The sequence below is a fragment of the Carcharhinus amblyrhynchos genome, chromosome 22 (genome assembly GCF_965287045.1).
Source record: "Carcharhinus amblyrhynchos chromosome 22, sCarAmb.v2.hapA, whole genome shotgun sequence".
Taxonomy (NCBI): Eukaryota; Metazoa; Chordata; class Chondrichthyes; order Carcharhiniformes; family Carcharhinidae; genus Carcharhinus; species Carcharhinus amblyrhynchos.
Genome location: NC_137345.1, coordinates 41,645,319 through 41,662,010, shown reverse-complemented (window position 1 = coordinate 41,662,010; position 16,692 = coordinate 41,645,319). Strand labels below are relative to the sequence as shown.

The 16,692-nt window shown below is 39.6% G+C and overlaps 1 protein-coding gene across 2 annotated transcripts in view; it reads right to left on the bottom strand.

The window, feature by feature from the left end:
• The window catches only part of trim33 (tripartite motif containing 33), a 166,345-nt gene that overhangs the window by 48,379 nt on the left and 101,274 nt on the right, over positions 1-16,692 (bottom strand). For both annotated transcript variants that reach the window (XM_080210202.1, XM_080210203.1), the window contains exons 5-7: positions 6,973-7,089; positions 1,757-1,871; positions 1,519-1,665 (exon numbers count right to left, since the gene is read on the bottom strand). In XM_080210202.1, coding sequence (XP_080066328.1) covers positions 1,519-1,665; positions 1,757-1,871; positions 6,973-7,089 — 379 coding nt within the window. The remainder of the gene's footprint in view (positions 1-1,518; positions 1,666-1,756; positions 1,872-6,972; positions 7,090-16,692) is intronic.

Below are 16,692 nucleotides of genomic sequence, written 5' to 3'. Positions count from 1 at the left end.
CCCATAACCCTTAATCCCCTCGCTTATCAAAAACCCATCAACCTGTGTCTTAAAAATATTTAGCGAGGCAGCCTCCACCACTTCAACGGGCAGAGAATTCCAGAGATTCACCACCCTTTGAGTGAAGAGTTCCTCCTCGACTCCGTTCGAAACCACCCCCCCTTTATCTTGAGGCTGTGCCTCCTAGTCCTACTGTCCTTTCTGAGCGGGAAGAGTCTCTCCACCTCTATCCTATCCATCCCATTCATCATCTTATATGTCTCAATGAGATCTCCCCTCATTCTTCTAAACTCTAACGAGTACAAGCCTAGTTTATTCAGCCTCTCCTCATAGCTCAACTCCCTCAACTCCGGTATCAGCCTAGTAAACCTCCTCTGCACACCCTCCAGGGCCAAAATATCCTTGCGTAAGTACGGCAACCAAAACTACACACAGTACTCCAGCTGCGGCCTCACCAATGCCCTATACAGCTGCAGCAAGACCTCCCTACTTTTATATTCAATCCCCCTCGCTATGAAGGCCAGCATCCCATTAGCCTTCCTGACCACCTGCTGCACCTGCAGGCTGGGTTTTTGCAACTCATGCACAAGGACCCCGAGGTCCCTCTGCACCGTCGCCCGCTGCAGTTTTTCGCCACGTAAGTAATAGTCCTTCCTACCAAAGTGGACCACCTCGCACTTGCCAATATTAAATTCCATTTGCCAGTTCCATTTGCCCAGCCTATCTAGATCCTTCTGCAGACTCTCCACACCCTCTGCGCAATTTGCCGTTCCACCAATCTTGGTGTCATCAGCAAATTTCAACACCTTACACTCGGTTCCCTCCTCCAGATCATCTATATAAATGATAAATAGCTGAGGCCCCAGCACCGACCCCTGGGGCACGCCACTAGTCACCAACCGCCAATCCGAATAGCACCCATTAACCCCCACTCTCTGCCTCCTATTTGACAACGAATCCTCTATCCACGCTAACACCCTACCCCCAACTCCATGCCCCCTTACCTTCTGCAATAACCAAATTTACTTCAAATAATCAAAATTATTTTCTTGACTGCTTAAGTTATCTTGCTTGATGGCTTCCACATTAACCTGACTGCATTTTGGTTGGGCACAACCATACAATAGTATATAGCAGTTAGGAAATCACCTTGCTCCAATATTTATATCCTTTCATGGTGATCATAAAAACAAAGTTTCTGGCCTGTCTTTACATATTCAGATTATAATAATTATAAACATGCATATACATAACATTAAGTTTCTATTAAGCTTTAGAAAAAATAATTTCTGCCAGCAACTGGTTTTGCAGTCTTAATTTTAATTATTGGTTATCTATCTATTAACAGCATCGAAACGCAATACAGCCCAGCAGCTGCTGATGCTCCACACAAACCTCCTGCCACTTTATTTCATCTCTCCCTCATCAACATATCACGGGTTAGCAGCTTAATGTTTCCATTATAGGAAGCTACACTTCCTGCATCAAGGACATAACTTAAAGATGTCACTGCCTTACCAATCGCTTGCTGTAAAGTAGTGCTGTGCTGCTTCCACTGGAAATGGCCCACTTGGCAAAGTTCATCACATGCTCCACCTGTCTTGCAAGACTGGTGACATCCTGTTGCTGCTGCAGTAATTTTATCTGCCTCTCTTTTGTCACATTCTGTAGAAAAAGCAGTGAAGGACAGTCAATGTGAGGCAATGTTCAGCAGCAGTAGAATATAATTACTGTGCAAACATTGACTACATCATACCTCTAGCTGCTGCAATAGATTCTTGCCCTTTTTGTTGATCTCATTAATGAGAGTGAAGATGGCAACTTTAATGTCGTGCTCCACTTTCTTGTTTGTATCGGTTACTTCGTTTAATCTAACATGGAAATAAGTAAACAAATGTAAGCCAGTAGAAACCATCTTCTAAAATCTGATTCACAAAATAATTTTAAATGTTCTTTTACTTTACCAAAGCCTCGAGGTCTTTGAAAAGTAATACTTACCCACATGCATCTTTAATATGGTAAAGCGTCTAAAGTTGCTTGAAGGCACTGGTATTAAACTTATCAAAATTTGACATCAAGCCATGCAAAAAAAATTATAAGGAGCATCTTAAAAAAGAGCAGGGGGAACTGTTTGGGGAAGGAACTTGAGAGCTCTTGCTTTGGCAGCTAAAAGCATGGACACCAATGGTGGAAAATTAAAATGGAGGAACTCAAGAGGCCAGAAATGAAGGAGTTTGATATTTTGGAGACTTGTAGGACTGGACAAAATCAGAGTTAGCGAGGGATGAGGCCATTAAGAGTTTGAGCATTTTAACAACAAGTCATTGTTTAACCAGGTGCCAACAATCTAGCATGTATTGGGATTCTGGGTGAATGAGGCTTGGTATACAAAGAAAGTTTTGGATGACTTCCAGTTCAAATTGTAGAACGTAAGGCAGACAAACGTATAGTGTAGTCAGATCTGGTGAAAGGCTTTGTCCAAGGGTGGAAGTGTCAATTACAAGGCAGCACAAATTCAAGGTGTAGGTGGAAGTTTAAGGGAGATGTGTAGGGTAAGTTTTTCACAGAGAATAGTGGGTGCCTGGAACGCGCTGCCAGAGGTGGTGGGAGCAGGCATATTAGCAATATTTAAGAGGCATCTGGATGAGTATATGAATAGGGAGGGAATAGAGGATACGGACCAAGGGCAAAAGGTTTTTTGTTAGTTTAGTTAGGACATCATGATCAGCACAAGCTTGGAAGGCCAAAGGGCCTGTTCCTGGACCGTACGTTTCTTTGTTCTGCTATTCTGATTGGTGGTTGGTAACTAGGAGTGCCGCAGGGATCGGTGCTGGGGCCTCAGCTATTTACTATTTATACAGATGATCTGGAGGAGGGGGCTGAGTGTAGGGTGTCGAAATTTGCTGATGACACAAAGATGAGTGGAAAAGCAAATTGTGTGGAGGGTGTGGAAAGTCTGCAGAGGGATCTAGATAGGCTGAGCGAGTGGGCGAGGACCTGGCAGATGGAGTACAATGTTAGCAAGTGTGAGGTTATCCAGTTTGGCAGGAATAATAGTAGGAGGGATTACTATTTAAAGGGTCAAAAGCTGCAGCATGCTACGGTGCAGAGGGACCTGGGGGTCCTTGTGCATGAGTCGCAAAAACCCAGTCTGCAGGTGCAGCAGGTGATCAAGAAGGCAAATGGGATGCTGGCCTTTATAGCGAGGGGGATAGAATATAAAAGCAGGGAGGTCTTGCTGCAACTGTACAGGGCACTGATGAGACCGCAGCTGGAGTACTGTGTGCAGTTTTTGTCGCTGCACTTGTGCAAGGATATTTTGGCCTTGGAGGGAGTGCAGAGGAGGTTCACTAGGCTGATACCGGAGATGAGGGGGTTGGACAATGAAGGGAGACTAAATAGACTGGGTCTGTACTCGGGAGTTTAGAAGGATGAGGAGGGATCTTATAGAGACGTACAAGATAATGAAGGGGATGGATAGGGTAGAGGTAGAGAGATTCTTCCCGCTCAGAAAGGACAGGAGGACTACAGGGCACAGCCTCAAGATGAGGGGGGAGGGGGGAGGGGGGAGGGGGTGGGGGAGCAGTTTAGAACAGAGTTGAGGAGGAACTTCTTCAAAGGGTGGTGAATCTCTGGAACTCTGCCCGTTGAAGTGGTGGAGGCTATCTCACTAAATATATTTAAGTCACGGGTAGATAGGTTTTTGGTAGGCAAGGGAATTAAGGATTATGGGTAGAAAGCGGGAAAGTGGAACTGAGCCACTTCAGATGAGCCATGATCTTATTGAATGGCGGGGCAGGCTCGAAGGGCTAGATGGCCTACTCCTGCTCCTACTTCTTATGTTTTTATGTTATGATAATAATGCCTTAGTAATGGTCTAGATGTGTGGCTGCAAGCACATCAGGGGGTTGCACACTTTCTAAGGCTTTCACAAATGAAACATGCCAGATTTTGAATTTGAAAGCTACCTTTAAGCATCTTAACTCAAGGCTAAAAAGATTTGACTGCGCTCAAATAGAAAATTCCAATCATCTTGTGCAAAGGTTTTTCTTTACCGCAATTCCTTTTGGAGGAAAACGTGCTAATCTACTTGCACCATTACTGATCTTTAATCCTACTGATGATTGCGAGACAACCAAACAGGACACGTGGTAATGTTAGAGAATGAATCAGGACTGATCTTGGTTCATATAGGTCAAGGAACGTGCATACATTTTTAACTGTGGTTTTTGGTACGCCAGGACCCTACTCTGTTTTAAGCATAGAACTTCATGTCCATTGCCAAACAACTTAAGCTTTGAGCCTGCTGCCTCTTGGTGCTAAATGTGGTTACCTCCCTTGTTGCATCGGCCAATGGTACATCTGCTCCAGAGATGCCCTTTCAACAGGGTTAGTCCCCTGGCTATTCAATAATATAGCTATTTGAGAGTGTTAACACTGTGCAACATCTAAACTACAGGGAATATTAAGACTGTTGTCTGAAATTCACACTGCATATTCTGAGGCGTTTTCCTTGCAGTCCACTGACAACTGTGTTGTTAAACAAAGTTTGAAGGCTGCATTGCCTGCCTCCAATTCAAGTACTGTTCGCTGGATAAAATTATACACTGAAAGCTGAAAACCAGCATCCAATTATATCTCCCACATCCCTTTATTATCTATACGCTAGAGAATACAAAGTTTGTGGTCAACATACAATTGAAAAAAATTCTACTTAGAACGTGGGTGACAGTAGCAAGGCATTAAAAATCAAGTATGCAGTGTGGGACCGGAGTCATATATAGTATCAGACTGGTTAGAGGTGTCATGTTTCCTTTCCTGAAGGATATTAAGCGAATAAATTAAATTTTCCAAGACACTCCAACTTTCCAAATGAATGTTTCTGACCGCAGCTTGCAATTTCCAGATTGAATTCAATTGCATTATTTGTTATGGTGGAATATGAAGTCATGACCTTTCGGTTTCATCCAAAGCCATAATGACTCAAATAACTTGAAAATGAATCCCTCAACCTTAAGAACATCCTAGTGAATCAGACAACACCCCTTTCACTGTTTTAAATCCATGAAGATTCACATTAAAAAAAGGAGAGCAAAAACTCAAACACAGGAAAACTAGATTTCTCTCAGGAGCAAATTAACAAGTTGGAATTTTTCTGTCCATCTTACCACTCTGCAGAGTACAGGACTTATATTATTTTTTGGCAATAATCTTTGTTTTGATAAACCAAACGACCCGAGTCTTTACTTCAGCATCTGCAGTTCTAGACCAACTGCTTTTGGTTTGTTTGGGCTTTATCTCTGAAGATTCCATCTACATAAATTTGGGATTTTCCAGAAATGCTGAATCCATCATCATTTTCTCCATTTTATTTTCATCTTTGCCCTCTCCTGCTCAATATCCATCCACATTGTTGATGGCTTTTGGACAGTGAACATTTGAAATATTTTTAATTGTACCATATCTAGATTCATGACAAATATGAAAACACTCAGCATTGGTTTTCTGTACTGTGATTTAGTAATTGTTAATAACTAAGCAGAGTGTTCATGATCAGATCTGTGTACCTCCATAACAATCTGCATTAGAAAATATGAGTTAAAAGATGCAAAACATTATTTTACCATTGATCGGTTCTAATGTGCATAGCTTGGGGACATGCTGTTGCTTTGTACAAGTCTTCCAAAAGAAACAGGTAGCCACATGTCCGTTAAATGATATGGAAATTGACTAACTATCAAAGCAACAGACTGCAGACAATCCAGAGATACAAAAGAGCATTTTGACCCATTTTTTCCCCCCTTTTAGAGTGCGAGTGGAGAAGGACAAAAGAATGGCGTGCTTCATACCTGTTTAGCTGGGAAAGGGAAACCATAGGAAATGGTTGAGATGATAGTATAGATGCATTGAAATAGGAAATAGAAAAACACAAGGATTGAGGACTGTGCTGAAAGTTAGAGCTGCAAGTAGACTTGGGAGGAGGCTTGAGTGGAGCATAAACTGATTGTTATTCTTTGAATGAGAAAGTTAATTTTTAACAACAGTAGTTACAAACAAAAATAATCTGAGCATTATGCAAAATGACATGCCAATTATTCAAGTTTTAGGAGAGCAACTAGGAAGACAATTAGCAATTCGTTTTTATTGCAAGGGGGAATTGGAGGACAGGAATAAAAAAGTACTGTTACAATTGTACAGGGTTTTGATGAAACCCTATTTGGAGCCATTTTGGGATCCACATACAAGAAATGATAAACTTACATTAGAGATGGTGCAGTGAAAGTTTACTGAACTGGTCCTCGGGATTAGGGCATTATTCTATTATGACAGATTTCATAAATTGGGCCTATGGAGGTTATAAGCAAGAGATGATTTAACCAAAACACAAAATTCTGAAGGGTTTTGATAGGATGAATGAGTGGCTGTTTCTGATGGTTGGGAAATCTAAAGCAGGAGCACAATCTCAGGAAAGAAACCAATCATTTAGGACCGAGAGGACGAGAAATTACTTTGCGGAAAGGATTGCAAACCTTTGGAATTATCTGCCCGAGAGTGTTGTAGATACTTCATTATTGAATACATTCAAAACTGGAATAGATTGATTTTTGATCTCTCAAAGCTAAGGATAATGGCAAGCAGGCGGTTGAAACCCAAGATCATACTGAATTACAGAGCAGTCTTGATGGCCATGTGGTCTACTCCTGTTCCTATGCTGCATTCTTGGGAGATTTATCTAGTAAATTTCAGCACTTGCAACCTAGTAGCAAAACTTTTTTTTTGCAAAAGGAACAGTTTTAAGAAACAAATCACTATCCAAGTGTGGATAACAACAAGTTATAGGGGACAGTAATTTGCGTGCCCTTTCAAATTGTTAAAACATATTCTAAAAACATCAAACCCCTGATGTGAAAACTGAAATAAAAATGAGGGTACCACCACATGGCTATGCTTCATTTAGTAAGGTAAACATACCTGTTCTGTACTTGACTGGCTGCATACTGCACGTAATTCTTCTTTTCTTGAAGCTTGGCCATTAAAGTCTCAATAATAACTTTTTGGTTTTGAAATGCTTCTTCTAAAAATTGATATCTGCAAAGCAAAAAAACCTGGGTGAATTTAACAAAAGTAAATCCCAGTGAAAATGATCAAGTTTATGTTCTCAGTCAGGAAGTTGAATCAGTGAAAATGTAAACTCCTTTATTATGCCCTTGTGTGATACCTCAAGTGACACTTTAAACATTTGGTTTCAATGCTTAATTTTTGTTATTGTGGGGAAAAATATCAATTTTAGACTTGGAGGAACTTAAATAAATACTGTGATCTTGTCCATATAAAGGATATGTTTACATTTATATAGCACCTTTTAAATTCAGGGCACCCACAAGTGTTTCATAGCTAATGACAGTGACTATCATAATGCGAAAAAACCTGGTGCCAATCTGCACACAGCAAGGTCTTGCAAACAGTGAGATGAATTATCAGATCAATTTTAGCGACTTCAAAATAGGAATAATGTTGATAAGGATATCATGAGAACATCATACCTGTTTACCTAACCCTCTCCCTTCTTCAAATAGTGCAACAGGATTTTTTTTACATCTGCCCAAAAAGAACAGATGGGAATTTGGCTTTGTGTTCGTTTGAAAGATGGCACCTTTACACTTCTGAGACAGTGTCTTGTATCAATGTAGTGTAAGAGTATATAGTTCAAAACAAGCTTAACTGCCTACAATCAAATACCAACCCCAATTAACAAGTCGTAGATATGTCCTCAGATCACCTAATTATTAAGCTACTTGTAGTCAATCTTAAAAGACCAATGCTGTGGATGAAACTGTATCTAGTTTGTTAATTGGATCAACAGTAACTCCCATGAAAATCCATCTAAGCATACATTACAACAGTATATCTGGGATTAAACAGGACGTTTACATGGTTAAAAATTACACAAGCAGTACTAACTGGTGGACAGACAAAAGCCTCAAATTTTGTTTAATTTAACTTGTTTAGGTTGGTGTCACTGGCAAGGCAGTATTTACTGTGCCTCCTTTGAGGCCCAATGCATTAACAGCCGACCATAACATGTGGTAGGACTGCAGTCATACAAGCCAAAGCAAATAGTGGTAGGTCTCTTCCCTAAAGGACAGTGAACCTGGAGGGTTTCTACAAAAATCTAAGCTTTCATGGTCAGCTGTTCTGGTGTCCTTTAATTTATTAGATTAGCACCATTTTATCAACTTTGTTCTCCGTCTTAATGTCAAAATTATAAAAATGTTACTCTCTCAATTTCAGTGCTTCATGTTCAGAGTGGCAAGAGACAGCTTAATCACAGCAGTGCTGCAACAGCGACTCCTTACAAAACAAAGGCATGAAGCTTTCCATCAGGTAATTTCTGAAAGGCCAAGTGCCATAATACAATTTGTTTTATTTCAACAACATTTAGACTCTAACCAAACTATCATGTTGCTAGGAGCTTTGACAAAGGGTCGACTGGACTTAAAACATCAACTCTTTTCTCTCCTTACAGATGCTGCTCGACATGCTGAGATTTTCCAGAATTTTCTTTTTTTGTGTCATGTTGCTAGGATGTCCAAGGCGTGGGCTCAATGAAATCAGTGAAGAACTCTAACTCAGAAGTTCCTAAGCTTCTGAAACAAACAAAGCTTATAGTCTGTTACAAGGAAGCAATTTAAAGTTTATTATTAGTCACAAGTAGCTTACATTAACATTGCAATGAAGTTACTGTGAAAATCTCCATACTTACTCCCATATATTGATTTGCATTTCTACCAGAAAGGAGTAAACTTATTTATATTCACGACTTTAAGTTATTTCCAGGATCCACTAAAATTGGATTGAAAATATCTAAATGTATCATGCTTGCTCAGAATGGGTTCATGGGTTTTTTGCTAAGAAAGCTAAATAATCTTCACTGAAAGAAGCCATTTACGAGGTTGTTGAAAGATTGATCAGTAATTCACTGGATTAAAGATCAACAATTGCTGAGAGATCTACCTGCGATGTGGAGATGCCAGCATTGGACTGGGTGCAATGGTACTGTTTTCTACAGTGATCTACCTGCAACAGGTCTGTCCAACATTTAACATTTTCGCTAAGGAGAAAGGGGGTGGTGGAGAAGAGAAATTTGCATCTCTCACAGGGGCTGATTAGCTAATTTCAGAAAGGTATAGCATAACAATAAACTGCAATTCAAAAAAGTTGAGGATCTAGCAAAAGAAGCAATTGCTAAACAAAAGTACAGCAATGTCATAAATAAACATAAAGATATAAAATAGTAATAAAAATAACCAGAGTGTCAGCATATGTGGATCAGTGAGTGGTTGTGTGTGCACGTGTTGGTATATGATGGTAAGAGCAAGAAAGTAGTCCGGGACAGCATGTAAGGCAGACTCAACAAGCACCCCCCTTACTCCATTCTACTCCCATTTTGCTTCCTTCGGCCCAGAAGCCCTCAGCACACATCAGTGCCACTGTTTGCTGCTCCTCCAATCAGACTGTTTCTGTTCTTCATCTGCTGCTGATAGGTGGATTTGTGAGCCTATCAGAAACAAAAGAGACAGGAATGGCCTGTGACTGAAGAAGCAAACTCCAAAACAAATCTTTCATGGAAAATAGCCTCTTGACCAGTGTTTTGAAAACTGGGGCTGCATGGAGGGGCTTGGCCTGAACCAGGGAGACCTTTGCATACACAAGCACTTTTTGTTCACTTTATGACAAAATTCAAGAGAACGGGGCTCATTACTAACTGATTCTACAACCTCAATATATTGATTTGTCATAACAGCACACAGGCCATTCAGCCCATCAAGATGCTGCTCAATGGATATCCAGCAATCTAGTCGCCATGCAAGTTTATTTTCCTCAAAGTGAACCAGATGGGTTTTTATGACCATCGACAATGGTTTCATTTGACTTTTAATTCCGGATTATTTATTGAACTTGGGTCTCCAGAGAATGCCCTGGTCTCTGGGTGACTAGTCCAGCGACAATACCACTATGCCAGCACCACGCCTAATGTGACAAGTTGAAGACGCAGCCCTCTAGGTCTACCTTCAGTTCAATTATAGTTAAATTTTTCTTGATTCTTTGCAATTTGTAAAATTTGATTTACTTTTGATAACAGCTCCCAGCAACCCCTCTGCTTGCTCCCAACCATCGATAACATCACCAATCCCTACTTCAGCTCAACTATTGACACAACTCGAATTGTAAGATTTGGATCATTTTATTTACAAAGCACACGCTTTGCTAACTACTTGCAATACATCACATTTCCTTCAAATATCTATATATTCTGAATAATGCTGGAAATCAATTTCTAAACTTGGTAAACTTCTCCATTTAATTGTGCACCAGTATTGAAGGTTATAGCTACCCATGTTCTGATTCAAATTGATTAGGGTTATGATGTACTGAGCAGATCAAAAATGATTAGTACTAAGATAATGGGGAAAGGTGCAAAAAAAGTTGCCCATATCCAGATATCACATTTTGACAAGACGGCATGGACAGGAGAGTGCCAAAGTCTGAATGTGAACAGGAGGAGAGGAGATGAGCTACAAAGCAGGGAGGGATAGTTTACCATCAGGTGGAGGAGGTGGCTTTCTAACAGAGCAGGGGAAGAGAACATTAATTCTGGGAAGCGGTGGGGAGGGGAGGGTTAAAGACAGATTGGGATGGGTAAGGGGTAAGATGATTAGCTACAGCGCACGGGAGCAGAGGTTTGTGACAGAGCAGGGGAACAGGGCCAGTTACAAAGCAGAGGAACGGGCAGAAAATACCAATGAATGCAGCCAGATACAGTCCAAGTATTAAACCTTAAAATATAGCCCAGATTTTGCTGGATGAAGGCATCTCATGATATGCACTATTAGAACCAAAACTTGCACAAACAAGTTGCCCGCAGTTACTGGAAGGGCAATCTGATAATGAATAAGCAAAGGCAACAGGCACCTGAGACTTTGGCAGGAAATGTAACAGCGAACCTCCTTACCCTTACCCATGGTCACTAGTGGATGAGAAACAAACAGGAAGGTCTGACAAAGATGGTAAATTAGCACTGATGATTTCCATGACAAACCATTATAGAAAGAAAAGACAAAGAAAAATTAAGACTAAATTAAAAATAAAATGACATTAAGATCTCCAATAATTCAGCATGAAGGAATAAGACCATGCAGATATTTTCATTTTCTGAGAGAGATTAATTGCCAGTCATTAACAATTATCATCTCATTAAAAGGGTACTTCAGCTGTTGATTATTAAACTTGACTTCCAGCAGCAAATTTAATGGGCAATTAACATGAAAATGCAGCAACTTCAGGATAATCAGAAAGAGGTCAAGGGCAAGATGCCGTTTGTGATTTTTAATGCCAAGAGAATTGCAACAGCATTATTTTTATTTTTTTCAGCAAATTCTGGTCATCTGTCTACCACTGCCTCTGGGAGTCACTTCTTTTTTTAAAAACAAAACAGTTACATTTCAGAGATGTTCTCAATGTTAAATTTTAAAAAGCAAAATCAGAACGAATCTATTTGTCTCTAAGGCATCAACAATCAAATTGCTCATTTTCTGCCAGTAAAGCAGTTAATGTTAAACGCTAATTAAAACAGAATCACAAAACTGTTTAGCACAGAACGAGATTATGTAGCCCCTCATATTTGTGCCGGCTCACCGAAGGAGGAATTATACTTATCCCTCCTCTTTGCTTTCTAATTTTCTGGCCAGTTAACCACCCAGTTATTTGTCCCCACTCCATCTTAATCATGAGTCTACCCTGTGATACTTTATTAAAGGCCTTTTGAAAAGTCCATATGAGATACTTACTACATTATCCTCATCTACTCTTTCCATCATCTCTTTAAGAATTCATAGAATCTCTACAGTACAGGAGGAGGCCATTCGGTAAATCAAGTCTTCACCGACCACAATCCCAGCCAGGCCTTATTCCTGTAACCCCACATATTGATCCTGTTGATCCCCTGACACTAAGGGCCAATTTAGCATAGTCAATCAACTTAACCTGCACATCTTTTGACTGCTTTCAGGTTGGTCATACAGAATCCTTTTTGCTAATCAAGATTCAATTATGTTCCTGAAAAATATGAAGAAAATAAACTCTCTTTTCCAGGGAAGGGATGAAAGGAAAGGATGGTCTCCTGGTGATCTGAGGACGAGGACGAGGACGCAGTGCTAGTCTGTACAATAGTTATCCAAAAGTTAGAAGTGGCTTTAATCCTTCTAACTTGATGTAACACAGTCAGAACCATCTGAAATTTGCAATTTAAATGACATTTTTGAGCGGTGCAGAGCAGTTACCCAAAGGAAGTTTGTATTTCCCAGGCAACTGCTGTACAAACTTTACTTGGGAACTTCTGAGGTTGGTGGAGGAGGTGGTCCCCAGCACAATTTTAGGGTAGTTCCCAGGTACACTGCCCCAGAGCTCAAAAACTGCAACCCATTTTAGGATCTAGGACAGTGTTTTCTTTGGATATTGCTGAATAGGCCAAATTTGTTTTTTGGTATTATATGATTTGAATAAAACCAATAAAGCCAAAAGATTTACTATTGTATAATGAAACAACCAAGAAGTTCAGCAACATACCTAGTAAGCAGCTGAATCACTAAGAGCAATTAGGTCTTGATTTAACCATTGCTAAATTTGCTGACAGGACTAGTAAAAATGCTGCAATATTTCCAAATATCCATTCTAAGGGATTGGAAGAGAAGCAAAGGAGGGAGCAGAAAGAAGATAGTGTTCCATCACATGGCCAAACAGCTTGGCAACACTTCCAGTAGAAGTTCACAGATGAATAGTGATTACCTTGGCAAACAACAAAGCACGTGCATAATCTAGTTCAGAGTTGACAACGGAAGGGAATTAGAAAAATGAAAATTGATAGATTGAATTGCAATATAACTCTTGGATTCACTGCTTTAGATTACTCCCAAAGCAACAGATTTGTACTCATCAGTACCTTATGTTAGTGTTACACAGCTCAAAAAAATAAACAGAAATAGAGCTGTAGAAGAAATTCTTCTTCGTACTATGAGTCTTAAAATGCTCAGTACAGCTGGTTTGAAGTTTTATGTACATCCACTTATGTTTTACTTAAATCTATTATTTATTCTAAACTTGAGACTACCTACTTGAGAACTCAATCACTTCAATCTAGCTTGAATATATTAGTTATATAAACTTTTAACCTTCGCTCAGATATGAGTAAATGTTCAAAAGTTTGCTTAAATTCAGTGTAACTATGAACAGCAGGAGCCAAAGTCTGTTCTTCAAAACACCACTAATAAATATTCACAGCAGCACTGAATTCAAGATGTCTGCAGGTTATCTATTTATACGTGTTGTGCATTTCTTTGAATAGAAACCGTAATTCTCTTTTAGTGTTAATTCCAGTGGAGCTATAGCATTGGTGCCAGTCAGATAATGCCATCAATTTCTTCTGGTCAGGAGAGAACATTACATATGCAATGACATCAAGTGTTTAATTTTTAAATGCAAAGGCTACTAGCTGGAAAATTCACCTTCTCATAATATCTAAGTAACATTTGGAAAATGGTTGAGAAGCCCAAGGGAATCGCTAACTATGCTATCACATGACTATACTGCAGGCAAATTCAAATTCAAGCAATGTGAAATTTGTAACTCCCAACTATTATACTGCCACCTGTGACACTTCTAAGAAATGTAGCAACATTACAACTAAAATACAAGTTCAACCCCAAAGGGTTATTGAGGCAACAAAAGAGAATGCCTACAAAACGAGTGTGTGTAAAACTTCACCAATACATTTACTGCACATTATTTTTGCAAAAAGTTTTTCAGTTACTGAAAAACTGTTTTCACTGCTTGAATGGTCACTCCCTGAACCACAGTGTCCTTATTCCCAAAGGCAACAAGACCAGGTCAATGCATTGGTCATCTAATTGGAGGCTGATTACTTTCAGCAGCAAAATCAGACTCCGATTGTGCTCTTTCAGGCTGACCAAAAACTGGTAACATCTAAACTGCCATGCCAACAAGAAATGAAGCAAGAAAATCTTAAAAATCTGTCCCTCTTCAATATTCTGTTTTAAAAATGGACCATTGCTGGCTGGACATGATGGCTGCAGTTGGTCACATGCTGATAATTCTAACCACCATCACTCAAGACTGGCCTTCAGAAAGTCTCTGGGATAAAGAACAAAATCTTGCCAGACTTGGACTCATTGGACACTCCACTGATGTGAATTTACAGCAATAACTTCTTTGATTTTAAGAGTGGAAGTACAGAAATTAACTTTTATTTTTGAAACTGAGACTCAAACATACTGAATGGCAGCATACGCATTTTGTTGATTGTGGAATTGTTGCTCCTGCACTGGACTGGCTCATCCTGTCCTGCATGGCAATGGTGTTACTGGCTGATCAGCAAGCTCCGTGTTTGCTTGCCTCAGGACTCGCATTGCAATATTGATCATCTTTACCATCATTCTGATGAGGGGCAAGCTTGGATTTCAATTCAGCATTTATTCATACAGACACGCTTTTACAAGTTAAGAAGTAGTGATCAATCTGCATATTTTTGTGGCTTCTGCCTTTGCCTTCTGAAGGCGAGGCTGAGTGGGGGAGGGCATCAATGAAGGCAAGTGTAGGCTTTTACTGTTAAGCTGCCTCTTGTTATGAGAAGAATGCACTGAACTATACTTCCACAATCAGACAAGACCCATATACAGTATCAAGCTCTCTTCAAGGCTTGCAATATGGAAAACATTGCAAGAAAGACATACATGCACAACCTCGCCACTGCAGTACATTCCTTCCAGTAGATACCTGATGATCAGGCAATTTCTAATACTTAGGAATTTCCTTCATTAAGATGGGTTAATAATGTTTCCATTCAATTATTAACAGCTTTTCCTCCATTAATTGCACGAACAACTTGCAATTAAATCACTGTGCATCCTTATTAATTACCATAACATTAATATTTTTACCTAGACTGGGACTGTAACAAAATGTGAAAGAATTGAAAGGCAGTTTATATGCACCAGCTCACAGTTTGTAAAGTTTAACCTGTTGGCTGAGAAAGGCACTTCTTCCATTTATAGTGAAGTTTATATTGGTTTGGCAGGTGTTTACCAAGGTCTCTTCCAAAACTTGGGATAATGACTTATGCATTTACAAGACTGCGTACAATTCTATGAAGCTGTATTTCAAGCAGTTGATATGAAATGGGGAATAGCCTGGGGAAATCCCTTCAGTGCAAAACAAGGATTTTTTTGGCATTCTTGGAAATTACTCATGCAACATTCTGCTACAATCCCCTGGGATTCCCGTTCTAACTTGAGGATTACCAGAGAACCTATCACCACTTCACAACAGCTTTCTGAAATGAATGCCAATGGAACTCAGTTGATCAACTTTGCAAACGCAGAATTTTTCAAAAATTAAGAAACAGCCTTAGCCACTCTGGTCTTACGTCAGCTGATCGCGACACAGGTGTAATGTAATCAAGTTTCATCACCACTGTTTTATGTGAATGAAAATAAAAGCAGCTAGAGCATTCTTGCTTCAAGATATGCATATATTTATATACTGTGGACATTAGTTGCGGCTAATATTAGGCTTGACTGTGGCAGCCTGCAAAGTTGCTGATAGACACTACCCAGATTCACATCAAAAATAGGCAAAATTGGGTGAAGAACTGGTGGGGCTGATCTGCTAAGCAGATTCAGGAAAGCGAACCTAGAAAAATTGTTCATGTTTATATGGAACAAAAATACAAGGAAGTATTTTTAATGGGTCAATGAAAAAAAAATTAATTCCCTTAATATTTAGCCGAGAATCTCAAGTCTGATCCCCCCCCATTTCACATCTAATCTGCGACCCAACTCCATATAACCATCTTTGTGTATCCATTAAAACCTTTCATTAAAGTCTATCAACGTGAGTTTTAAAGTTTACAATTTATCTAATATTGATTGCCATTTCTGGAAGAGTGTTCCAAACTTCTACTCTTTGTGCATAGAAATGTCTCAATTTCACTCTTGAAAGGTCTGACTCTAATTTTTAAATTTTCTCACACCCCAATCAAAGGAAATATTGTTGCTCCATCTACTGTTCACCAAGAAACCTTCTAAATTCCAGGAATACATTCCTAAATTGAGATCTCTCCTCATAATTGTATCCTTGGATCCCGTAAGTTCTGGTAAACGTACACTGCATTGACTCCAATGCCAATATGTCCCACTAAGGTGTAGTGCCCAAAACTGCTAAAAGTGTTCTGGGGGCAGGGGGTGGTGGTGGTGGTGGTGGGGGGGTCATCCAATCATGTTTTTATATAACTAACTTCTATCTCCATATATATTCTAGTATTCTAATTTTAGCAATTTTAAGTTTAGCATTTCAACAGTTTTGACTATTTTCTCGACTTGTAAATAATGTTTTACTGATCCACATTTCTACATCTCAAAGTCTCTTTGGAATTCCACTGTTTTCAAGCTCGTCACCATTTACAAGGACTATTATTCTTGGGTGCAAAGTGGATGACCTGATATTTCCTAAATCCACTTGCCACAGTTTTAGCCATACAAAATTACAAAGTAATGTCGATAGATTAAGTTTCCATCTGTATTGCCTACAATGCGATCCACTGTACCACTGGCAAATGTG